A 26,276-nucleotide genomic window follows, 5' to 3' on the forward strand; every position below is an offset into this window, starting at 1 on the left:
ACAAGAGCATTAGTGAGGTCAGGCACTGATGTTGGGCAATTAGGCCTGGCTCGCAGTCGGTGTTCCAATTCATCCCAAAGGTGTTTGATGGGTTGAGGTCAGGGCTCTGTGCAGGTCAGTCAAGTTCTTCCACACCGATCTCGACAAACCATTTCTGTATGGACCTCGCTTTGTGCACGGGGGCATTGTCATCCTGAAACAGGAAAGGGCCTTCCCCAAACCATTGCCACAAAGTTGGAAGCACAGAATTGTCTAGAATGTCATTGTATGCTGTAGCGTTAAGATTTCCCTTCCCTGGAACTAAGGGGCCTAGCCCGAATCATGAAAAACAGCACTTACAGTTGACCAGGGCAGGGCAGAAATTTGATGAACTGACTTGTTGGAAAGGTGGCATCCTATGACAGTGCCATGTTGAAAGTCACTGAGGTCTTCAGTAAGGCCATTCTACTGCCAATGTATGTCTATGGAGATTGCACGGCTGTGTGCTCGATTTTATACACCTGTCAGCAACGGGTGTGGCTGAAATAGCCGAATTCACTAATTTGAAGGGGTGTCCACATACTTTTGTATATATAGTGTATACAGAAAGTCTTGTAAAGTATTACAGGGTGATAGAATGACATCGTGAATACATACAGAATCTATTGTACACTGGTGGCTCAAAGAAAGCAAAATATGTATTCATCCCTTATAGATACTCTGAGAACCACTCATAAAGATAGTGATCCCATTGGAGATCTACAAGGATAATGAAGGTGAACAATAAAACATTCATTGCTGCTCTGCTCTTGCTCCACAGACTGGTAAAAAAAGAAAAAGTCTCAACCGAAATATACAGCCGATGTGCACGAGCAGACTAGCAGAACACAAGCGTACAGGAGTATAGGTGTGAACCTGTGTCTGTGGGTCACAGAGAGGGTAGCCAAACCCATGGTGGTCTTAAGGTCACTGCACTGTGCCTTGAACCCTTTCACTGCGCTCACCCCAGAATCTTCAAAGTGACCAACAGGGTCAACTCCAAGGTTCCATGGCCCACAGGGGTAAAACCACCAAGTCCTCTTTAAATTAACAGCATCGTAGCATCATCATCTGCTGCTTTTCACAGGCATCAGCAAGGTGAGGGCTAATCAATGGCCTCAGCTGAGATACGCCAACAGCCTCCAGCATCTCTGACCCTATTGACCAAATTGCCCAGCATTGGCACAATAAAGATTTTCTGAATCTGTTAACCGTCTTCACACTCTCAAAGCCCCTCTTTGCTTCTACGAAAATATGTCCTCCTTGTCCGAGTCTGGCGAGGTGGGTCTGGAGATCTCAAAGAGAGGCTTGGGGGAGCTGGGAGCTCTCCTTTGAGCCTTGAGAAGCTTCAGAGCTTCTGCTAGCTGGGCCTCCAGGCCGGCCATGCGGGTGTTCAAGGCCTTCAAGTCCTCTTTGAGCTCCAGCTTGAGCTCCAGGAGGGAAGCATGGAGAGTCTGCTCTGGGATGGGGTAGAAGGCGTGCTGCTTGGCCACCTCAGGGGGCACTACAGGGCTGCGGTCCTGTGGCGTGTTGCACGTGGTTAGAGCGCCGTCCCCAACGTTATCCAGACGCAGATCGCTCTTGGTAATGCCGCTGTCGCACGAGCCGGTTTTCTTGAGCGAGGTCTGGGACTCGTGGGCTGCCCCTGCCTTGGTCCGCTCGGGTAGCGTCTCCATGGACTCGGCTTTGGACACCTTGGAAATGAAGAACAGAATGTATTAATGCAGATGGCTGGAGAGCTATTGAATCATCACTAGAGCTATCTAATGCCGGGATTCAATCAGAGGCTGGGAATCCTGGTCTAAATACACTGCTCAAAAAAATAAAGGGAACACTTAAACAACACAATGTAACTCCAAGTCAATCACACTTCTGTGAAATCAAACTGTCCACTTAGGAACCAACACTGATTGACAATAAATTTCACATGCTGTTGTGCAAATGGAAGAGACAACAGGTGGAAATTATAGGCAATTAGCAAGACACCCCCAATAAAGTAGTGGTTCTGCAGGTGGTGACTACAGACCACTTCTCAGTTCCTATGCTTCCTGGCTGATGTTTTGGTCACTTTTGAATGCTGGCGGTGCTTTCGCTCTAGTGGTAGCATGAGACGGAGTCTACAACCCACACAAGTGGCTCAGGTAGTGCAGCTCATCCAGGATGGCACATCAATGCAAGCTGTGGCAAGAAGGTTTGCTGTGTCAGCGTAGTGTCCAGAGCATAGCCTAGTGTCTAGAGATAGCCTGCAGAGCTCTATCATACTATCCAGGTCTGTGCCCAAACAGTTTGAGCTTCTACTTCTAAAAATCCACCTTTCCAGAAATAAGTCTCTCACTGTTGCCGCTTGCTACAGACCCCCCTCAGCCCCCAGCTGTGCCCTGGACACCATATGTGAATTGATTGCCCCCCATTTATCCTCAGAGTTTGTACTGCTTGGTGACCTAAATTGGGATATGCTTAATACCCCAGCCATCCTACAATCCAAGCTAGATGCCCTCAACCTCACGCAAATTATCAACGAACCTACCAGGTACAACCCTAAATCCGTAAACATGGGTACCCTCATAGATATCATCCTGACTAACATACCCTCTAAATACACCTCAGCTGTCTTCAACCAGGATCTCAGCGATCACTGCCTTATTGCCTGCGTCCGTAACGGGTCCGCGGTCAAACGACCACCCCTCATCACTGTCAAACGCTCCCTAAAACACTTTAGCGAGGAGGCCTTCCTAATTGACCTGGCCCAGGTATCCTGGATGGATATAGATCTCATTCCGTCAGTAGAGGATGCCTGGTTGTTCCTTAAAAGTAATTTCCTCTCAATCTTAAATAAACATGCCCCATTCAAAAAATACAGAACTAAGAACCGATATAGCCCCTGGTTCTCCTCAGACTTGACTGCCCTTGACCAGCACAAAAACATCCTGTGGCGTACAGCATTAGCATCAAATAGCCCCCGCGATATGCAACTTTTCAGGGAAGTTAGGAACCAATATACACAAGCAGTCAGGAAAGCAAAGGCTAACTTTTTCAAACAGAAATTTGCTTCCTGTAGCACTAACTCCAAAAAGTTTTGGGACACTGTAAAGTCCATGGAGAATAAGAGCACTTCCTCCCAGCTGCCCACTGCACTGAGGCTAGGAAACACTATCACCACCGATAAATCTACAATAATCGAGAATTTCAACAAGCATTTTGCTACAGCTGGCCATGCTTTCCATCTGGCTACCACTAACCCGGCCACCAACTCTGCACCCTCTGCTGCAACTTGCCCATGCCCCCCCCGCTTCTCCTTCACACAAATTCAGACAGCTGATGTTTTGAAAGCGCTGCAAAATCTGGACCCCTACAAATCAGCTGGGCTAGACAATCTGGACCCTTTCTTTCTAAAACTAGCCGCCAAAATTGTCGCAACCCCTATTACTAGTCTGTTCAACCTCTCTTTCATAACGTCTGAGATCCCCAGAGATTGGAAAGCTGCCGCGGTCATCCCCCTCTTCAAAGGGGGTGACACTCTAGATCCAAACTGCTACAGACCTATATCCATCCTGCCCTGCCTTTCGAAAGTATTCGAAAGCCAAGTTAACAAACAGATCATCGACCATTTCGAATACCACCGTACCTTCTCCGCTATGCAATCCGGTTTCCGAGCTGGTCACGGGTGCACTTCAGCCACGCTCAAGGTCCTAAACGATATTATAACCGCGATTGATAATAGACAGTACTGTGCAGCCGTCTTCATCGACCTGGCCAAGGCTTTCGACTCTGTCAACCACCGCATTCTTATTGGCAGACTAAATAGCCTTGGTTTCTCAAATGACTGCCTCGCCTGGTTCACCAACTACTTCTCAGATAGAGTTCAGTGTGTCAAATCGGAGGGCCTGTTGTCTGGACCTATGGCAGTCTCTATGGGGGTGCCACAGGGTTCAATTCTTGGGCCGACACTTTTCTCCGTGTATATCAATGATGTCGCTCTTGCTGCTGGTGACTCTCAGATCCACCTCTACGCAGACGACACCATTTTGTATACATCTGGCCCTTCATTGGACACTGTGTTAACAAACCTCCAAACGAGCTTCAATGCCATACAACAATCCTTCAGTAGCCTTCAACTGCTCTTAAACACTAGTAAAACTAAATGCATGCTTTTCAATCGAACGCTGCTAGCACCTGCCCACCCGACTAGAATCACCACTCTCGACGGGTCTGACCTAGAGTATGTGGACAACTACAAATATCTAGGTGTCTGGTTAGACTGTAAACTCAACTTCCAGACTCACATAAAGAATCTCCAATCCAAAGTTACATCTAGAATCGGCTTCCTATTTCGCAACAAAGCCTCCTTCACTCATGCTGCCAAACATGCCCTCGTAAAACTGACTATCCTACCGATCCTTGACTTCGGCGATGTCATTTACAAAATAGCCTCCAACACTCTACTCAGCAAATTGGATGTAGTCTATCACAGTGCCATCCGTTTTGTCTCCAAAGCCCCATACACTACCCACCACTGTGACCTGTACGCTCTTGTTGGCTGGTCCTCACTACATGTTCGTCGTCAAACCCACTGGCTCCAGGCCATCTATAAATCACTGCTAGGCAAATCCCCGCCTTATCTTAGCTCATTGGTCACCATAGCAGCACCCACCCGTAGTCTGCGCTCCAGCAGGTATATCTCACTGGTCATTCCCAAAGCCAACACCTCCTTTGGCCGCCATTCCTTCCAGTTCTCTGCTGCCAATGACTGGAACGAATTGCAAAAATCTCTGAAGCTGGAGACTCTTATCTCCCTCAATAACTTTAAGCATCAGTTGTCAGAGCACCTTACCGATCACTGCACCTGTACACAGCCCATCTGAAATTAGCCCACCCAACTACCTCATCCCTATATTGTTATTTATTTTGCTCTTTTGCACCCCAGTATCTCTATTTGCACATAATCTCTTGCACATCTAGCATTCCAGTGTTAATACTATTGTAATTATTCTGCACTATAGCCTATTTATTGCCTTACCTCCATAACTTGCTACATTTGCACACACTGTATATATATTTTCTGTTGTATTTCTGACTTTATGTTTTTTTACCCCATATGTAACTCTGTGTTGTTTTTATTGCACTACTTTGCTTTATCTTGGCCAGGTCGCAGTTGTAAATGAGAACCTGTTCTCAACTGGCTTACCTGGTTAAATAAAGGTGAAATAAAAATAAAAATAAAATGGAGGCGCTACCAGGAGACAGGCCAGTACATCAGGAGACGTGGAGGAGGCCGTAGGAGGGCAACAACCCAGCAGCAGGATCGCTACCTCCGCCTTTGTGCACAAATGTGTCTGCTCAAACGGTCAGAAACAGACTCCATGAGGGTGGTATGACGGCCCGACGTCCACATGTGAGGGTTGTGCTTACAGCCCAACACCGTGCAGGACGTTTGGCATTTGCCAGAGAACACCAAGATTGGCAAATTCGCCACTGGCGCCCTGTGCTCTTCACAGATGAAAGCAGGTTCACATTGAGCACATGTGACAAGTCTGGAGACGCCGTGGAGAACGTTCTGCTGCCTGCAACATCCTCCAGCATGACCGGTTTGGCGGTGGGTCAGTCATGGTGTGGGGTGGCATTTCTTTGGGGGGCCGCACAGCCCTCCATGTGCTCGCCAGAGGTAGCCTGACTGCCATTAGGTACCAAGATGAGATCTTCAGACCCCTTGTGAGACCATATGCTGGTGCGGTTGGCCCTGGGTTCCTCCTAATGCAAGACAATGCTAGACCTCATGTGGCTGGAGTGTGTCAGCAGTTCCTGCAAGAGGAAGGCATTGATGCTATGGACTGGCCCGCCCGTTCCCCAGACCTGAATCCAATTGAGCACATCTGGGACATCATGTCTCGCTCCATCCACCAACGCCACGTTGCACCACAGACTGTCCAGTTGGCGGATGCTTTAGTCCAGGTCTGGGAGGAGATCCCTCAGGAGACCATCCGCCACCTCATCAGGAGCATGCCCAGGCGTTGTAGGGAGGTCATACAGGCACATGGAGGCCACACACACCACTGAGCTTCATTTTGACTTGTTTTAAGGACATTACATCAAAGTTGGATCAGCCTGTAGTGTGGTTTTCAACTTTAATTTTGAGGGTGACTCCAAATCTAGACCTCCATGGGTTAATACATTTGATTTCCATTGATAATTTTTGTGAGATTTTGTTGTCAGCACATTCAACTATGTAAAGAAAAAAGTATTTAATAAGATTATTTCATTCATTCAGATATAGGATGTGTTGTTTAAGTGTTCCCTTTATTTTTTTTAGCAGTGTATGTTATGTTTCTGGTCATACCTTGTTCCAGTTGGAATCCTTGGCCATGGAGTCCTTGAAGCGGCCCCAGCCTTTGACCTTGGCCGGCTCGGACAATCGGAGAGATGGGGCCTGGAGCTTGGCTTTGTCTGACGGGCCGGAGGTTGTGGACGCCAAGATGGAGATTGAAGGAATGGGTGTGGCTGGGCTTTCGGTGACGGTGACAATGCTGGTGGTGGCGATGATTTCATGGATGGGAATGGGCTCAACATACACGGTCTGGCCACTCTCCAGGTCATCGGATGGGTCGGCCCACTCCTGATGTACACGGGCCTCCTTCTGCTGCCGGAACCGCTGGAAGAGCCGACGGACCGGATGGTCAGGCGGGAGGTTGAGGGGCGCCTCATTCTTTCGTCTCAGGCGCTCCTCCTCCTCTCGTTTCACGTCGCTGATCTTTCTGAACACAATCTGTAGAGAGACAACACACTCTTCATTAGTTCAATTCAACTTGTTTTTGTTTGCACATACTGCATGATAACTTGTCTGAGAACAGAACAGTGATACTATGAACTCCATCCTGTGTTATGTAGCTCATGCTGTGCATTGGGTGGACTGTCTAACCACATTATGCTAAGCTAACTAGAGGTTGCTGAAACTAACCAAATAACCAGAATGTGCACTTTAAAAAATATATATATTTTAAAAATCGGGTCAATCAACTAAGTTTAGATAAGTGAAAAAAACATGTCAATGTGTATCTGCACCAAATTCAGCTCTGTTCGATGATGAGCTTCTCTGACAGTTAAGACTAGCAACACAGGTAAGTATCTATAGTAGATACGCAGACAGATAATGCAGTGGAGCTAAAGGCATGGAAGTGGAGGTACAGTGCATTACTAATTTAAACCCATCGTACTGAAAACACTGCAAATAATGCCTTTTGTGGAGTCCCTCAAAGGAAATATGAATGGCTCCTCTCGATCCTCGCACCAGTGACTTTTTTCTCTACAGAAACGCAATCATTATTTAGCAGAATGTTAACCAAAACACAAAACAGACATTTTTGATTATTCTGGGTGACATTTAGAAAAAGCTTGTTCTATTTATGTCGATACAGTATTTTACACAGCAACTGTTGTCCCACAGATTGCATTCCTTGAACCATTCATGCACAACACATTTCTAGTGGCTTAGGATTTGTAAATATATATTCGTAGGGAAAAGCACATGCAAAATATCAAAGTTATATGCTTAGTATTTTCATTTATTTAGAGCCAGCACAAACACCCAAAGTTTCGACTAGGTCTTTTTCAAGGGTGCGCTGTGTGAGCAAACTCCTGCAGTCTGTATTCATACAAGTTTGAGTGAACAACAGGTGGCAACAATTGGTTATTTCAATTAGATAGCAATCAATTAGTGAGTCACAGTAGACAATATATTTAGACAGAATCATAAGTCAACATGATATAGACAGGGCCCATGTTTTTCAAAGCAATGCTCCCATGACTTGTGCAAAGGCATAACAATATTGATTAAAAAAATCAAAACATGGCCATGACACAGTAAATGTACAAAAATAACAAATAAAAGTCAGATCGATTTCCTCATTAAAAGGATACGTTGGGATTTTGGCAATGAGGCCCTTTATCTACTTGAGTCAGATGAACTTGTGGATACCATTTTTATGTCTCTGTGTTCAGTATGAAGGAAGTTACAGGTAGTTTCGCAAGCCAATGCTAACTGGCGTTAGTGCAATGACTGGAAGTCTATGGGTAAGAGACAGCTAAAGAGGTAGAGAAAGATAGAGAATCTCTGCAATGGAGTTGAAAAAGATTAACTACAGGCAATCAGTGTTCGAACAGGAGATATTAAACAAAATATTGAAAAAAATGAGCTCATCTTATGATGTTCATTGCAAAAATTTACTGATTCACTGGACACACACACACGACTGAAATATTAAATGACTGAAATAGATTAGTATGGCTATCCTCATCTTCTATGGAGACAAAAAAAGAAGACTAAGCAGCACATTCTAGATTGCTTTTGAAAACTATTACATTTGATTGAAACCCTAAACCCTGCATCAGACATATGCCAAATGCATACATGCTTATAACAAGTTATAAATCATTATACCTGCAGGCTTGTAGAAAAGTCTTACCCAAAAGGCCAATCTGCTGGTTTATCATTAATAGTTTGCTAAACTACTTCTCAACAGTGGCGACGCTTCATTTTGAGCCCCTCCTGTTACATAAAAATAAACTGTTTTGCATGTTATTTTGGCATTATTATGGGTCACATATCAGTTTGCAATCAATGTAAAAATAATAATAATAATAGAGTAAATAAAGCCGCATACAAACAATTTTTTGCTTTCTTGACTAAGGCAGCTCCAAAATGCAGGTGTTTCAGCCTAGCTCAGTGCTTTCTGTGGTGGTAGGGCAGCCAGTGGAAAATATAGAACGTAGGGGTTGGTTATGTTGTCTAGTGCCGTGATTGGCTCAGTGTTCTGTCACTCATGGGGACACTACGTCAGGTAGAGCTCGAAATCTACAGGTAGAGCAAAAAGATTCAAGCCCCTTGGGTTCTGCCATAGACTTACACATTAGAAGTGCCCATCCAAGAAGGCTCAAGGTCATTGGCCACAGATAAAATGACCTCAAATCACGTTATATCTACCGTAGCAAATCCTTTTCAATCCTTGTCATATGAAGAGAAATTATAGATAAAACGTATTGGTGCTCATCGGCCATTGGACATAAACATTACACAACAAGTTGGAAATCGCAAATTCAACACTGAGTGCTGAGGCGCGACCGCAACCTCCGGATCGATCCCAGGCTGTGTCACAGCCGGCCGTGACCGGGAGACCCATGGGACGGCCCAGCGTCGTCCGGGTTAGGGGAGGGTTTAGCAGGTCGGGATTTCCTTGTCTCATCGTGCTCTAACGACTCCTTGTGGCGGGCCGGGCGCCTGCAAGCTGACTTTGGTCGTCAGTTCGACAGTGTTTCCTCCGACACATTGGTGCGGCTGGCTTCTGGGTTAAGTGAGCAGTGTGTCAAGAAGCAGTGCGGCTTGGCTCTCGACCTTCGCCGAGTCCGTAGGGGAGTTGCAGCGATGAGACAAGATCGTAACTTCTGGCCGTTGCATGTGAATGTTTATCCTTTTAAAAATGTTTAAAATGTTTACATCCTTTTTCTCCCCAATTTCGTGATATCCAATTGGTAGGTAAAGTTTGAATACATTGGCCATGCTGTCAATCCACCATGACTTCTGCTGCGTTCAAAACAACTGGAAACTCAGAACTGGGAAATGTCAGACTTCAGTGAGTTAAAGACAATTGGGAATTCGGGAAAAAAACCTAGCTCTGACTGGGAAAATACGGAAAATAATTTTGAACGGTCATCCAACTCGGAATTCCAAGTCGGGAACTCGGGCCTCTTTCTAGAGCCCACAAGAAGGACCGCCGCGCCACCTTCCTGTTCAAGTGAGCACAGCACAACAGGGTGAGTCCAAAAATGTCTTGTATGCTGCTGCATAAATGATGTAATATGCCAGGGAGATATGTGTATACTGTAGCTAAGAAACTAATACTAAGTGTATATTGTGTATTAAGCTGTTAGTAGCCCCTAATAATTTGGTCCCTTTCCCCCCTCATAACTTAGCCTACTGTTCTGACTTGGTGGTGCACACGTAGCCTACAGCCTGTTTTAGAGAAATGTAATCTTCAAATATTGTAAGCATTGTCTGATTATATGCCCCCTTTATTTATCCTACGGTTCTGACTTGGTGTACAGGGAGAATACTTTAAGAACGGCCCATGTTCTGAATTCTGTCACTGTACATTTCAAAAGTGCTGAACAAATAGTTATATTGAGCACGTCCGTCCTAGCTCGGATTGCCTCTTATCCGCTCGCCAATCCCTTATGCCATAGTTTGTACATCTCAATTGTCAGTAGAAACCACATTTGTTTAAACAAGTCAGCCATATCAGCTATGTTTTTAAGAAAGGCAGTAAATGAGGCTGAACAAACTGTTTCGATGCCAGACAAGGCTCCGCTGGTTTAGCGGTGGTAAGGATTCACTCCATGGTGCTGAAAAGAAGGCTATGCTGTTGGGACAGCTTTATGTAGGCCCTAATAGTTTGTGGGCACCGTTTGTCACCGTTATAGTGCAATGAATGTATTGTTTAGTGTTGTGTAGTGTCTTTGTTGGCATGCATCATAAAACATTTAAAAAATGGTTTGCCCCACCAAGATTTACATGCTAAAATCGCCACTGCTTCACAATATATATCCCAAACATTTGCTGCTACCCCCAAGCGAAAATATGGTGTCACGAACATCCAAGTCAGAGAAGTGGTTTGGCATCTATTATTCAGTGAGCTGCTGAATTGCCAGCTGGCTGCTTCAGAGAACAAGAGCTTCACGTCAGTTGGGTATTTTGTATTTTATGTAAGGATGAGAGTTTAATTTAGGTTAAGCCAGTGACTCTCATCATAGGGGGGGGTTAATCATGCCAAACACTGTAACGTTAACTCTGTCACTTAGTCGCCTACATATACAGTGCCTTCAGAAAGTATTCACACCCCTTGACTTTTTTGTTGTGTTAAAGCCTGAATTTAAAATGGATAAAATTAAGATTTTGTGTCACTGGCCTACACACAATTCCCCATAATGTCAAAGTGGAATTGTTTTTAGAAATGTTAGAACTTAATACAAAATGAAAAGCTGAAATGTCTTGAGTCAATAAGTGTTCAACCCCTTTGTTATGGTAAGCCTAATTAAGTTCAGAAGTAAAAATGTGTTTAACAAGTCACATAATAAGTTGCATGGACTCACTCTCTGTGCAACAATAGTATTTAACATGATTTTCAAATGACTACCTCATCTCTGTACCCCACACATTCAATTATCTGTAAGGTCCCTAAATCGAGCAGTGAATTTCAAACATAGATTTAACCACAAAGACCAGGGAGATCTTCCAATGCCTCGCAAAGAAGGGCACCTTTTGATAGGTTGGTAGTGGTATATATATATATATATATATATATATATATATATATATATATATATATATATATATATATATATATATATATATATATATATTTTGAAGCAGACGTTGAATATATTCCTTTGAGCATGGTGAAGTTATTACTTACACTTTGGATGGTGTATCCATACATCTAGTCACTACAAAGATACAGGTGTCCTTCCTAACTCAGTTGCCAGAGAGGGAGGAAGCTGCTCAGGGATTTCACAATGAGGCCAATGGTGAATTTAAAACAGTTACAAAGTTTAATGGCTGTGATAGGAGAAAACTGAGGATGGATCAACAACATTGTAGTTACTCCACAATACTAACCTAATTGACAGACTGAAAAGAAGGAAGCCTGTACAGAATAAAAATATTCCAAAACATGCATGCTGTTGGCAATACGGCACTAAAGAAAAACTGCAAAAAATGTGGCAAAGAAATTAACTTTGTGTCCTGAATACAAAGCGTTATGTTTGGGGCAAATCCAACACATCACTGAGTACCACTCTTCATATTTTCAAGCATGGTGGTGGCTGCATCATGTTATGGGTATGCTTGTCATCTGCAAGGACTACAGAGTTTTTTTTAGGATAAAAATAAATGGAATAGAGCTAAGCACAGGCAAAATCCTAGAGGAAAACCTGGTTCATTCTGCTTTCCAACAGACACTGGGAGACAAATTCACCTTCCAGCAGGACAATAACCTAAAACACAAATCCAAATATATATATATATATTATAATTTTTTTTCTTCTTCTGGGGGTAGATCAGCTTAATATTGCAGATAGATTGTAACTTCTATCAATGTAATTGTCTGCATCACTTCCAATCCCCCATGGGGGGATACACTGGAGTTGCTTACCAAAATGACATTAAATGTTCCTGAGTGGCCAGTTTTGACTTAAATCTGCTTGAAAATCTATGGCAAGACATGAAAATGGCTGTCTGGCAATGATCAACAACCACAGCTTGAAGAAATGTTAAAATAATAATGTCAAAATATTGTACAATCCAGGTGTGCAAAGCTCTTAGAGACTTACCCAGAAAGACTCACAGCTGTAATCGCTGCCAAAGGTGTTTCGATCATGTATTGAGTGTAAATACGTATGTAAATTCTATATTTCATTTTCAATACATTTGCACAATTTTCTAAAAACATGTTTTCACTTTGTTATTATGGGGTATTGTGTGTAGATAGGTGAGGAAAACAAATCTATTTAATCCATCAGGCTGTAACACAACAAAATGTGGAATAAGTCAAGGGGTATGAATACTTTCTTAAGGCACTGTAGGCCTACACGTGCACAGGCCAACCTGGTCGCACACCCATTCGCATTATATTTTTTGGTCCCTACATTTCGTATTATACGTCCCTCCATTTCGTATGATATGTTACAAATGGTCCAGTGTCATTGCACTGCTGGAATAGCGGTCGTACAGTATTATTCAAAAAACTGTGTTTTAAGGGAGAAGTAGGCATTGGTCTGAAGCCGAAAAATAAAGGACATTCACGAGCACCACAATGCCTACTTTACCCATACTCTACCAAGGTTTTCCAGCACACAGCTTTGACCTACTACAGTAGCTACGTTGGTGTATTGTACTTCAAACAATGTGTATGCAGGTTGCTTAGGATTCAAACCTTCTCAAACAGCCTAATTCATACTTTTAGAGGAGGTGCTCCCACAATAATGTGATTTACATTTACATTTACATTTTAGTCATTTAGCAGACGCTCTTATCCAGAGCGACTTACAGGAGCAATTAGGGTTAAGTGCCTTGCTCAAGGGCACATTTACGTCATTTAGCAGACGCTCTTATCCAGAACGACTCACCAATTGGTGCGTTCACCCTATAGCCAGTGGGATAACCACTTTTTTTTTTTTGGGGGGGGGGGGGGTAGAAGGATTACTTTATCCTATCCCAGGTAATCCTTAAAGAGGTGGGGTTTCAAATGTCTCCGGAAGGTGGTGAGTGACTCCGCTGTCCTGGCGTCGTGAGGGAGCTTGTTCCACCATTGGGGTGCCAGAGCAGCGAACAGTTTTGACTGGGCTGAGCGGGAGCTATGCTTCCGCAGAGGAAGGGGAGCCAGCAGGCCAGAGGTGGATGAACGCAATGCCCTCGTTTGGGTGTAGGGACTGATCAGAGCCCGAAGGTACAGAGGTGCCGTTCCCCTCACTGCTCCATAGGCAAGCACCATGGTCTTGTAGCGGATGCGAGCTTCAACTGGAAGCCAGTGGAGTGTGCGGAGGAGGGGGGTGACGTGAGAGAACTTGGGAAGGTTGAACACCAGACGGGCTGCGGCATTCTGGATGAGTTGTAGGGGTTTAATGGCACAGGCAGGGAGGCCAGCCAACAGCGAGTTGCAGTAGTCCAGACGGGAGATGACAAGTGCCTGGATTAGGACCTGTGCCGCTTCCTGTGTAAGGCAGGGTCGTACTCTCCGAATGTTGTAGAGCATGAACCTGCAGGAGCGGGTCACCGCCTTGATGTTGGCGGAGAACGACAGGGTGTTGTCCAGGGTCACGCCTAGGCTCTTCGCACTCTGGGAGGAGGACACAGCGGAGTTGTCAACCGTGATGGCGAGATCATGGAACGGGCAGTCCTTCCCCGGGAGGAAGAGCAGCTCCGTCTTGCCAGGGTTCAGCTTGAGGTGGTGATCCGTCATCCATACTGATATGTCTGCCAGACATGCAGAGATGCGATTCGCCACCTGGTTATCAGAAGGGGGATTTGTCAGCTAGCTTGTTTTGTGAAAGAATGTGGTATATATTCAACATTGAGTTGTAGTGCACAAATGTCCACACCACTGTTTGGGTATCGTTGGCTAGCTAGCTAGCTAGCTAACTGGTATTAGGACGTAAGCTAGCTAACGTTAGCTGTGAGAAGTAGCTAGCTATGTCAGCTGTTGTCTGGCTCCAGCTAGCTAGCTAACTAATGTCATGACCGAAGCAATATGTGTAAAAACCTTCCATAACCAAATATAGCTAGCTATCCAATGTTAGCTCTCATCTGGTATAATGTTACGTTAGCTAGCTACAGTACAGCTGCTGGCTAGCTAGCTAATCAAAACAAAACCACATTCATTGGCTTATCAAATCAAAAACAGCGCACTATTAACAACCAACCCATTGTTTCATGTCGGACAATCATCTGTATGCATTTATTGATTAACCTCAGCTTGAATACCAACATATAGCTATGTACAGTAGCCTAGGTTTGATCTCATCCACTTCTTATGACTGCCTGGCTGCTTGGCTGGTGCAGGTGGCCAGCTGTATTGTTGAGTTGCTGAGCAACCAAGTTGCTGGGCCCAGTTTTAGAACTGAAAAATATGTTAGCGTTGTCAGAAATTCTACAAAAAGGTAGCACCTCTTTGGTTCTCTATTGGCACGTGAGAGTGATCAATTGTACATTTATTAAAAACTGTTGCCCCTAAAAGAGTCCGAAAGGTGGCTAGTCTAATGGTCACTTTTTGGACTCTGTAGTCTCGTTCTTATCCGACGCCTAGATATTAAGCGAGGTCTGGGGAACAAATTGTATTTTTTCCTAATGCTAACGACCCTGGACAATAATTTCTTAGCGGTCATACAGTATCATACGTCTTGTTGCGTTAGCATTTGTGGCTAACATTAGCTAGAAAGTTAGCTTAACATAGCTAGCAGGTTAATGTAACATAGCTAGCAGATTAGCCTTACGTGGTTCAGTCTAGGGTTAGCGAACATGCTAAGTAGTTGCAAATCGGTATGGTTGTGGTTAGCTAAAGTCGCTAATTAGCTATGATGCTAAAGCTGTCCCGACACGATTCAAACTCGCAACCTTTGGGTTGCTAGACGTTTGCGTTATACGCCCACCCATCCTCCCTGACCAACCTCCCTACTTACTTTAGTTTCTGTCTAAAGTAACTTTCTGTCTTAAGTAACCAGACCATTTGAAACATATCATACGTATTGGAGGTATCCCCCCCAAAAAAAGAGTACTATCCTACATCTAGTCGGCGCGAACAGGCTGTACGGGCATGCACACATACACACACCTGCACAGACATCAACAATACTGGACGTACAAGTATGGAAGCAAACATATTGTACTGTACCATAGTTATAGTTACAAGTATGGAAGCAAACATATTGTACTGTACCATAGTTATAGTTACAAGTATGGAAGCAAACATATTGTACTGTACCATAGTTATCTAACGCTCTTCGTTGTTGCTTTATGCTTTGTTTGTTTGCTTTCATATTTAATATCACCTCAAGAGAGGAACTGGTGTCTTGCTGTGTGCAGAGCAGTCAAGCCAACAGTGTTGTGTACAATGAAAAATTGTGGCCTGAGGTGTTAGTGTTGCACTTTTATCTTTAGATCAGAGACAGGGTACACAGACAGGGTAACACACACACATGCACGGACAGTATTAGTGTGTGTATTTGTGCTTGTGTGTTTTTGGACAGACGTGTGCTCAGTAAGGAACTCCCATGGCGCTGTCTGAAAGTTCATAACTCGCCTATGGCTCAAGCCTTACTTTCATGAGGACGCTATGCTAACATAGCTTGAGTGGTTCATGAGGCAGAAGGCTAACGCAGACCAAATCCAGTCTGCATGGTGATATCTGAAAAACTATAAGACAAAACAACAGCCATGGTCATTTAAGTACAGTTTTCTTTTTATCAGAATATAAAATGCTACCCAACTTTTTATTCAAAAAATGCTTTATCTGTTAGCTTATCATTGCTATTTATAATTCACTTTCACAATTTGAAACTTTAAGATAGTATTTTCAGAGTAATACTGCACCCAAACCCAATTCATTTGAATGTGTAGCAGAAGACCCCTAAAGGCAAAGCAAGCAGTGTCATTTTGATTCTCTGATAGATCAATGGGCAAGGACGACTCACCACTTCATTGTATCCATGGCGATGCCAACAGGGTGTTACTTCTTCTAAGACTTGCCATCCGCATCTGGGTCCACTCAGCCATAACAAAACAGAAAGTAGGTTGACGCTGTAGTGTATTCTTAATGTCTTCAGAGGCTCATTAGACGTATGATATGCTTTGATGTGTGACACTAATGTCTCCCTGTCTTTTCTCTGAATGCTGTTACGACGCAAAGGAAGATACAAATGAAAAAACTGTATTAGATAGGTTTGACTTATACCATACCAATCTGTTGGAATTAAACCGAATGAGATATACAGTATATTGTACATATAATGTATCCAAGTGTGATAGCTGAGCTTGATCCCAACATTGGAGTCTTTCTCTCTTCTACTCCCTCGTTTGGCCTAACAGAGCCATAGGAATAGATTATCTCTGTCTCTCTGCCTGTGTGCAGTATTTAGTTTAGTTTATTCTTTAGCATGGCCTTTGGCTCTCTATCACTCATGCTGACAGCAGCATAGAGAGAGCAGGGTGCTCCCTACCCAGACCACAGTACCCATCACCCACCCACATATCTCCACCTGACAAACACCATCTGAAGCGCTGTGGGAGCATGCACGCACACACACACACACACACACACACACACACACACACACACACACACTAAGCCAACTCAATCTAACACCCCCTGTCCTTTTTATCTCCTCATACCATCCACCCTGACATCTGAATGGCCACTCCCCTCACCAGAAACCCTGCCCGCTCCATACGCTACACTCTTAGAAAAAAAGGTTCCATTTAGAACCTAAAAGGGTTATTCGGCCATCCCCATAGGAGAACCCTTTGAAGAACCCTTTTTGGTTCCAAGTAGAACCCTTTTGAGTTCCATGTAGAACCCTTTCCACAGAGGGTCCTACATGGAACCCAAAAGAGTTTTACCTGGAACCAAAAAGGGTTCAACCTAGAACTAAAAAGGGTTCTCCAATGGGAACAGCCGAAGAACCCTTTTGGAACCCTTTTTTCTAAGAGTGTAGCACTCCAAGCGCGCATCAAAGATGCTGAAGCGAGAGTGAAGATGCGGAGTGTTCCTGCCTGGGCCAGAATGGAATTAACACTAGCATTAGCGTGAGGGCAAGGGAAGGCAGTGGCAGAGTGTGTGCGTCTTTGTGATCGACTACACAACAGATCCTCTCAAACGTCCTCTGCATCTTACACAGGCTGCGTCCCAAATGGAACCATATTCCCTATAACTCTATGGGCCCTGGTAAAAAGTAGTGCACTATATTGGGAATAGTGTGATATTTGCTACGCAATCACCGACCCGATATGGCTCATGTATCCACTCAAACAGAAGTCAAAACTCTGCTTCTGTGATATTTCACACCAACCCTTCGTCATAAAGCTGTCTTTACACTGTCATTAGGGTGACATGTCTACGTCATTTAAAGTGTGGTCCTTTGATTTCCCCAATGTCAGAACAGAGCAGAACAGAAATCTGCCATTCACAAGAGCAGAAGTCCAAACTAAGGTTAAATAAAAGGAGGAACCCAGCGGGCGAAGCTGGTTGAATGACATCAATCCACATCAAGGAGAGATGAGTGTTCGACTTTCTTTTTTCATTTGAATTGATGTCATTACAACCAGTGATTATACCCTGATGAAGACAGCTTGGCTGTCCAAACGATGGTATAAAAGCATCTGAGCTCATGGAGTGTGCGGCTCTCCTTTTCTTTTTAAATATGGTTGAATGTCATTGCAACCTCATTTATAGGTTGAAATCGGGGTTGTAATGATGTTGATGTAACCAGTTTTGCCCACTGGGGAAGATAGCTAGTTGACAATATTGCAACCGTAAATTTCATCCACCACCCTAATCGTGGAAGGGTGTACTTTTCATTACTTCGGTTCATTCGTTTTCCCTATAACTGTGACAGTGGACCAAGATCAATGGTCACAAATTGCCCTCCTTATTAGTCACTAATTGCCCTCCTTATTAGTCACTAATTGCCCTCCTTATTAGTCACTAATTGCCCTCCTTATTAGTCTCCTCAGAATTAGTCATTTCGCTTCGGTTTCTCTTTCCCCAAAACATCCTGCTGATTGTAATTCCTTCCTGCATTGAACCTTTATTGAAGCTCTCCTCCTCCATGGCCTGCCACACACACACACACACACACACACACACAGAGAGAGACACACGCACACACACAGAAAGGCACCCACACACTGGATTGTCATATTAAACTCATATTTCATTCTGCCACCCTGGTAATTTACCTCACGTGGAGCGTCATGCTCCTGTTCACTCACACAGCTCCTTCCCAACTCTCTATAATTCAATACATTTCTTTGAATTTTATATACAGTTCATTCGGAAAGTATTCAGACCCCTTCTCCACATTTTGTTACGTTCATCAAGCTACACACAATACCCCACAATGACAAAGCAAAAACAGGTTTTTAGAAATGTTTGCTAATTTATTAAATTCACATAAGTATTCAGACTCTTTGCTATGAGACATGAAATTGAGCTCAGGTGCATCCTGTTTCCATTGATCATCCTTGAGATGTTTCTGCAACTTGATTGGAGTTCAACTGGTAAATTCAATTGTTTGGACATGATTTGGAAAGGCACACACACCTGTCTATATAAGGTCCCACAGTTGACAGTGCATGTCAGAGCAAAAACAAACCATGATATCGAAGGAATTGTCCGTAGAGCTCCGAGACAGGATTGTCAAGGCACAGATCTGGGGAAGGGTACCAAAACATTTATGCAGTATTGAATCTCCCAAACAACACATTGGCCTCAATCACTCTTAAATGGAAGACTCTTCCTATAGCTGGCCAAACAGCAATCGGAGAAGGGCCTTGGTTAGAGAGATGACCAAGAATCCGATGGACACTCTGACAGAGCTCCAGAGTTCCTCTGTGGAGATGGGAGAACCTTCCAGAAGGAGAACCAACTCTTCAGCACTCAACCAAATCAGGCCTTTATGGTAGAGTGGCCAGAAGGAAGCCACTCCTCAGTAAAAGGCACATGACAGCCCAATTGGAGTTTGCCAAAAGGCACCTAAAGGACTCTCAGACCATGAAAAACAAGATTATCTGGTCTGAGGAAACCAAGATTGAACTATTTGGCCTGAATGCCAAGTGTCACGTCTGGAGGAAACCTGGCACCATCCCTACGGTGAAGCATGTTATTGGCAGCATCATGCTGTGGGGATGTTTTTCAGCGGCAGGGACTGGGAGACTAGTCAAGATCGAGGGAAAGATACAGAGAGATCCTTGATGAAAACCTGCTTCAGAGCGCTCAGGACTTCAGACTGGGGAGAAGGACAACGACCCTAAGCACACAGCCAAGACAACGCAGGAGTGGATTCGGGACAAGTCTCTGAATGTCCTTGAGTGGCCCAGCCAGAGCCCGGACTTGAACCCGATTTAACATATCTGTAGAGACCTGAAAATAGCTATGCAGCAACACTCCCCATCCAACCTGACAGAGCTTGAGAGGATCTGCAGAGAAGAATGGGAGAAACTCCCCAAATACAGGTGTGCCAAGCTTGTAGCGTCATACCCAAGAAGACTCGAGGGTGTAATCGCTGCCAAAGGTGCTTCAACAAAGTACTGAGTAAAGGGTCTGAATATTTCAGTTTTTTATTTTTAATACATTTGCAAACATTTCTAAATACCTGTTTTTGCTTTGTCATTATGGGGTATCGTCTGTAGATTGATGAGGGGAAAAAACTATTTAATCAATTTTAGAATAAGGCTGTAACGTAACAAAATGTGGAAAAAGTCAAACGGTCTGAATACTTTCCAAATGCACTGTATTTTGGAAAACATTATTGCATTCCTGTTCCTTGGCAAACCTGAATGTCATTGAGAAATCATAGATTTGTATTATTTGAATTTCCATCTTAGTCTCGTTTTTTAGCAGGTCAGGATGACTGTGTGGTTTTTGAAACGAACAGGTCTTCTTCTACACACTCAAGCATGAGCAAGCCTAAATGTGAACTATCGGTTTCCATGTGCAGATTGTGTTTCTCTACTGCTGGAGGAGACACATCTGAAAGGTACAGCAGGGATTCCGTCCCATTGCAGGACTTTAATCTTTAATCGAAAGCATAAAATAATAACATTTTGATCGAAGGTTAAAAATGACCGTCTCTTCCAAGTTCCTGAATCCCAAAGAGATTTATATTTATTAATATCTGTGTCTTTCTCTCCTTTAAATGTCCTTCAGTTTGGGTCTGAGAAAGGTGCTATAAAAGCATTATCATTCTCTAAAAGCAAAAACCCTCTCTTAAATGATCTCTCTCTCAGAAAGACTAAAAATAAAGACTTGTACAATGAATAAGTGTAAGCTGATGTAATTTAACATATTTATAATATTGTGCGGAAATGCAAAATGCTCTCACACAACTGTAATGTACTTTGTTATATTATGTAAAATGCTAAATATTCTCTCTCTGATTGTTAAAGTGTGTTTTATTTGTCAGCCTAAAAGCCTTCCAATCTGCGATTTGGAATCCATTAATAACATTAGCTCTATCATTATAAATAGTCTGACATTTTCAACTGATTTCACCAGGCCAATGTAATACTATTATGCATTTTCTTGTTTCTATCACAACGATTACATCAGCCCCCACCCAACTGGCAAAGCTGAGGCGCGTTCAGCAGGACGCAACATTTTCTAACCTTCAGAAAGAAATATGCTATGTAGAACAAATATGCCTCTCCGACATGTAGAATAAGGAGTCATGTCAGCTCTATGGTGGCCCGGGTTGTAATATGGTTGTAATGATCACCGCGATAATGTCCTGAAGCATTGTAAATAAAATCAAGCACTCATAATATAGGAAAATATGTGTGCATACCGGAGTTACCATCATGCAATAAATGTTTCCTTATAACAACAGTTATGAATCATAATTAGTTTCATATCTCTGAGGAATTGGATACTGCTGCTGGTTGTCTCTCCAATCAATGGCACACAACAGGTTGGTGATGAATAGCCCTTATGCCAGAGGACAACGCTGAGCGTTCAACATATGCTCATCATCATCGCTCATACAGGTCACGCACACACCCATAACCACTGTGAATATGACATGACAGATTATTCATCATCATCATCCACTTTGATTGAAATGAATCATGCTTCTCGGATTTCATGGTCATCCCACAAACCTGGGTTGCATAAAAGACACTGGTGTGGCTCATGCAATTATATTTGTCACAACTAACATCTTTCAATAGTATTGGTATTTTCCATTAGATTGCACAGCCCTGTAAAAAACATGAATCCTTTGCTGACCCTTGCCAAATTCTAATGTAGTTGAGCAATCTAAGATGATCAGTCTTATTACCATATAACGTTTTCCTACTCTCACAAAGTCAGACATTCTACTCTATTAAAGTAATATCCCATGAAGATACATACAGTGGGGGAAAAAAGTATTTAGTCAGCCACCAATTGTGCAAGTTCTCCCACTTAAAAAGATGAGAGAGGCCTGTAATTTTCATCATAGGTACACGTCAACTATGACAGACAAAATGAGGAAAAAAAATCCAGAAAATCACATTGTAGAATTTTTAATGAATTTATTTGCAAATTATGGTGGAAAATAAGTATTTGGTCAATAACAAAAGTTTATCAATACTTTGTTATATACCCTTTGTTGGCAATGACACAGGTCAAACGTTTTCTGTAAGTCTTCACAAGGTTTTCACACACTGTTGCTGGTATTTTGGCCCATTCCTCCATGCAGATCTCCTCTAGAGCAGTGATGTTTTGGGGCTGTCGCTGGGCAACACAGACTTTCAACTCCCTCCAAAGATTTTCTATGGGGTTGAGATCAGGAGACTGGCTAGGCCACTCCAGGACCTTGAAATGCTTCTTACGAAGCCACTCCTTCATTGCCCGGGCGGTGTGTTTGGGATCATTGTCATGCTGAAAGACCCAGCCACGTTTCATCTTCAATGCCCTTGCTGATGGAAGGAGGTTTTCACTCAAAATCTCACGATACATGGCCCCATTCATTCGTTCCTTTACACGGATCAGTCGTCCTGGTCCCTTTGCAGAAAAACAGCCCCAAAGCATGATGTTTCCACCCCCATACTTCACAGTAGGTATGGTGTTCTTTGGATGCAACTCAGCATTCTTTGTCCTCCAAACACGACGAGTTGAGTTTTTACCAAAAAGTTCTATTTTGGTTTCATCTGACCATATGACATTCTCCCAATCCTCTTCTGGATCATCCAAATGCACTCTAGCAAACTTCAGACAGGCCTGGACATTTACTGGCTTAAGCAGGCGGACACGTCTTGCACTGCAGGATTTGAGTCCCTGGCGGCGTAGTGTGTTACTGATGGTAGGCTTTGTTACTTTGGTCCCAGCTCTCTGCAGGTCATTCACTAGGTCCCCCCGTGTGGTTCTGGGATTTTTGCTCACCGTTCTTGTGATCATTTTGACCCTACGGGGTGAGATCTTGCGTGGAGCCCCAGATCGAGGGAGATTATCAGTGGTCTTGTATGTCTTCCATTTCCTAATAATTGCTCCCACAGTTGATTTCTTCAAACCAAGCTGCTTACCTATTGCAGATTCAGTCTTCCCAGCCTGGTGCAGGTCTACAATTTTGTTTCTGGTGTCCTTTGTCAGCTCTTTGGTCTTGGCCATAGTGGAGTTTGGAGTGTGACTGTTTGAGGTTGTGGACAGGTGTCTTTTATAATGATAACAAGTTCAAACAGATGCCATTAATACAGGTAACGAGTGGAGGACAGAGGAGCCTCTTAAAGAAGAAGTTACAGGTCTGTGAGAGCCAGAAATCTTGCTTGTTTGTAGGTGACCAAATACTTATTTTCCACCATAATTTGCAAATAAATTCATAAAAAATCCTACAATGTGATTTTCAGGAATTTTTTTTCTCAATTTGTCTTTCATAGTTGACGTGTACCTATGATGAAAATTACAGGCCTCTCTCATCTTTTTAAGTGGGAGAACTTGCACAAATAGTGGCTGACTAAATACTTTTTTGCCCCACTGTATATATACAGGTGAAGTCGGAAGTTTACATACACTTTGGTTGAGTCATTATAACTCGTTTTCCAACCACTACACAAATGTCTTGTCCTAACCGACTTGCCAAAACTATAGTTTGTTAACATCTACTTTGTGCATGACACAAGTAATTTGTCCAACAATTGTTTACAGACAGATTATTTCACTGTATCACAATTCCAGTCGGTCAGAAGTTTACATACACTAAGTTAACTGTGCCTTTAAACAGCTTGGAAAAATCAAGAAAATGATGTCATGGCTTTAGAAGCTTCTGATAGGCTAATTGACATCATTTGAGTCAAATTGGAGGTGTACCTGTGGATGTATTTCAAGGCCTACCTTCAAACTCAGTGCCTCTTTGCTTGAAATCATGGGAAAATCAAAATAAATCAGCCAAGACCTCAGAAAACAAATTGTAGACCTCCACAAGTCTGGTTCATCCTTGGGAGCAATTTCCAAATGCCTGAAGGTACCGCGTTCATCTGTACAAACAATAGTACGCAAGTATAAACACCATGGGACCACGCAGCCGTCATACTGCTCAGGAAGGAGACGCGTTCTGTCTCCTAGAAATGAACCTACTTTGGTTTGCAAATAAATCCCAGAACAACAGCAAAGGACCTTGTGAAGATGCTGGAGGAAACAGGTACAAAAGTATCTATATCCACAGTAAAACGAGTCCTATATCGACATAACCTGAAAGGCCGCTCAACAAGGAAGAAGCCACTGCTCCAAAACCGCCATAAAAAAGCCAGACTACGGTTTGCAACTGCACATGGGGACAAAGATCGTACTTTTTGGAGAAATGTCCTCTGGTCTGATGAAACAAAATAGTGACCCTCGTTATGTTTGGAGGAAAAAGGGAAGGCTTGTAAGCCATAGAACACCATGCCAACCGTGAAGCACGGGGGTGGCAGCATCATGCTGTGGGGGTGCTTTGCTGCAGGAGGGACTGGTGCACTTCACAAAATAGATGGCATCATGAGGAAGGAAAATAATGTGGATATATTGAAGCTACATCTCAAGACATCAGTCAGGAAGATAAAGCTTGGTCTCAAATGGGTCTTCCAAATGGACAATGACCCCAAGCATACTTCCAAAGTTGTGGCAAAATGGCTTAAGGACAACAAAGTCAAGGTATTGGAGTGGCCATCACAAAGCTTTGACCTCAATGCTATAGAACATTTGTGGGCAGAACTGAAAAAGCGTGTGCGAGCAAGGAGGCCTACAAACCTGACTCAGTTACACCAGCTCTGTCAGGAGGAATGTGCCAAAATTCACCCAACTTATTGTGGGAAGCTTGTGGAAGGCTACTCGAAACATTTGACCCAAGTTAAACAATTTAAAGGCAATGCTACCAAATACTAATTGAGTGTATGTAAACTTCTGACCCACTGGGAATGTGATGAAAGAAATAAAAGCTTAAATAAATCACTCTCTACTATTATTCTGACATTTCACATTCTTAAAATAAAGTGGTGATCCTAACTGACCTAAAAGGAATTTTTACTAGGATTAAAAGTCAGGAATTGTGAAAACCTGAGTTTAAATGTATTTGGCTAAGGTGTATGTAAACTTCCGACTTCAACTGTATTACTATATTATTATTATAATATATTAAACATATTCAATTTATTTATGTGTGATATCCTCTCTCACTACTTTCTGTCCTCTACCTCCCATTACCCAGCATGCACCATTTTGTCAATGCTCGTCCGTCCCTGCCGCGCCCATGGACAGGATATGGTCTGGTTCGAAAGACATGTTTCTGATACGTCTGTACAACCCTAGCTCCTAGGTGAGATTGATGTTGTTAGGAGGGAGGAGGTCTGTCTCAATAAATCACCAGAGTTTAGTTAAGGTCTATAAATCTGTCCGGAGCCCAGCCATTAAACACACTGCTGCAGATGGCTGGGGACGGAGACTGTCACTACAACTCAGAATCAACATGTTCTCGCCATTACAATCCTTCCCCTTCACTCCAATCTACAGCAAGTCTCCATTCCAGTCTTCCACTTGTGTATGATTCTCCCAGTTCTCTTCCTCTATAGCGCTTCGCCACTCTTTAAAGGCCCACTCCTTAATTCGGAGGAAAAAAATACAAACAGCAGCCCGGCACTTGGGTTCTCATTCAACATCTACAGCAACTCTTCTCTCCATTCCAGTCCTCCCCATTTCCCTTCTCTAATGCTCTATCCTCCCTCTTCCCTTCTGTACCTCCTTTTCTGCCATCCTTTCGTTTCCTTGGGATCATGTCTAAAGTCTCAATCCACATTGTGGTGTTTCATATGGATGAGAGGACGTTTTGCTTACAAATGGTAGCTGACAAATGGCGGGCTTTTGTAAATTCATTACACTGCCCTTGTAGGGAAAGCTCTGTTAACAACGGAGACAGTAAACTTTGTTTTACAGGTCAGAGACAGTAAACTTTGTTTGACAGACCTCCTTGATAGGGTAAGGTCTTTGGAAGGGTAAGGTGGTCGCTCTAGGGATATTTAGTGAGCAGAAAGGACGAGATCAGCAAGAGATCAGGGCATCAGCCTGAGTGGGAGGAGGAGGAGGAAGGGTGAGGCCAAGTCTGGGCCTGAGGGTTAAGTTCAGCCTGCCAGTGTTCATCAGTACTGTAGCATCCCCTCCTAGTGTATATCAATAGCACAATCCTAGATTGAGATAGAGGCAACCATAGAGATTGAGACACTAAATAGCTTTATCTCTATGGAGACAACTGACTACTAAGTGCAGGTCGGTCTGTTCTTCCTTTCTTTTGACTGATTTATAGGCCATGTTATCAATTTTCTGTAGTGGCTGGCTTTTGACTTTATACTAAGGCTATTGAATCAAGTGCATAGCAGCAACGAGCAGCACCAGGAAACCAAACTAAAACGAACTGCCTTATTGGTCCACACTTCAATTCCCCAAGCATCAGGCTGTAAACATACTGTTGCGAATTTTCAGTTTACTGCTTTGTGTTGAAGC

At 43.3% G+C, this 26,276-nt stretch overlaps 1 protein-coding gene across 1 annotated transcript in view; it reads right to left on the bottom strand.

Moving 5' to 3' along the window:
- Positions 1-1,262: 1,262 nt before the first annotated feature.
- The window catches only part of LOC311110639 (voltage-gated delayed rectifier potassium channel KCNH1-like), a gene marked incomplete at both ends in the record, with an annotated part of 93,035 nt that continues 68,021 nt past the window's right edge, over positions 1,263-26,276 (bottom strand). The window contains 2 exons of the mRNA XM_084153180.1: positions 1,263-1,712; positions 6,353-6,778. Coding sequence (XP_084009306.1) covers positions 1,263-1,712; positions 6,353-6,778 — 876 coding nt within the window. The remainder of the gene's footprint in view (positions 1,713-6,352; positions 6,779-26,276) is intronic.

The sequence above is a fragment of the Coregonus lavaretus genome (genome assembly GCF_964263955.1).
Source record: "Coregonus lavaretus genome assembly, chromosome: 36".
In the NCBI taxonomy this organism is placed as follows: domain Eukaryota; kingdom Metazoa; phylum Chordata; class Actinopteri; order Salmoniformes; family Salmonidae; genus Coregonus; species Coregonus lavaretus.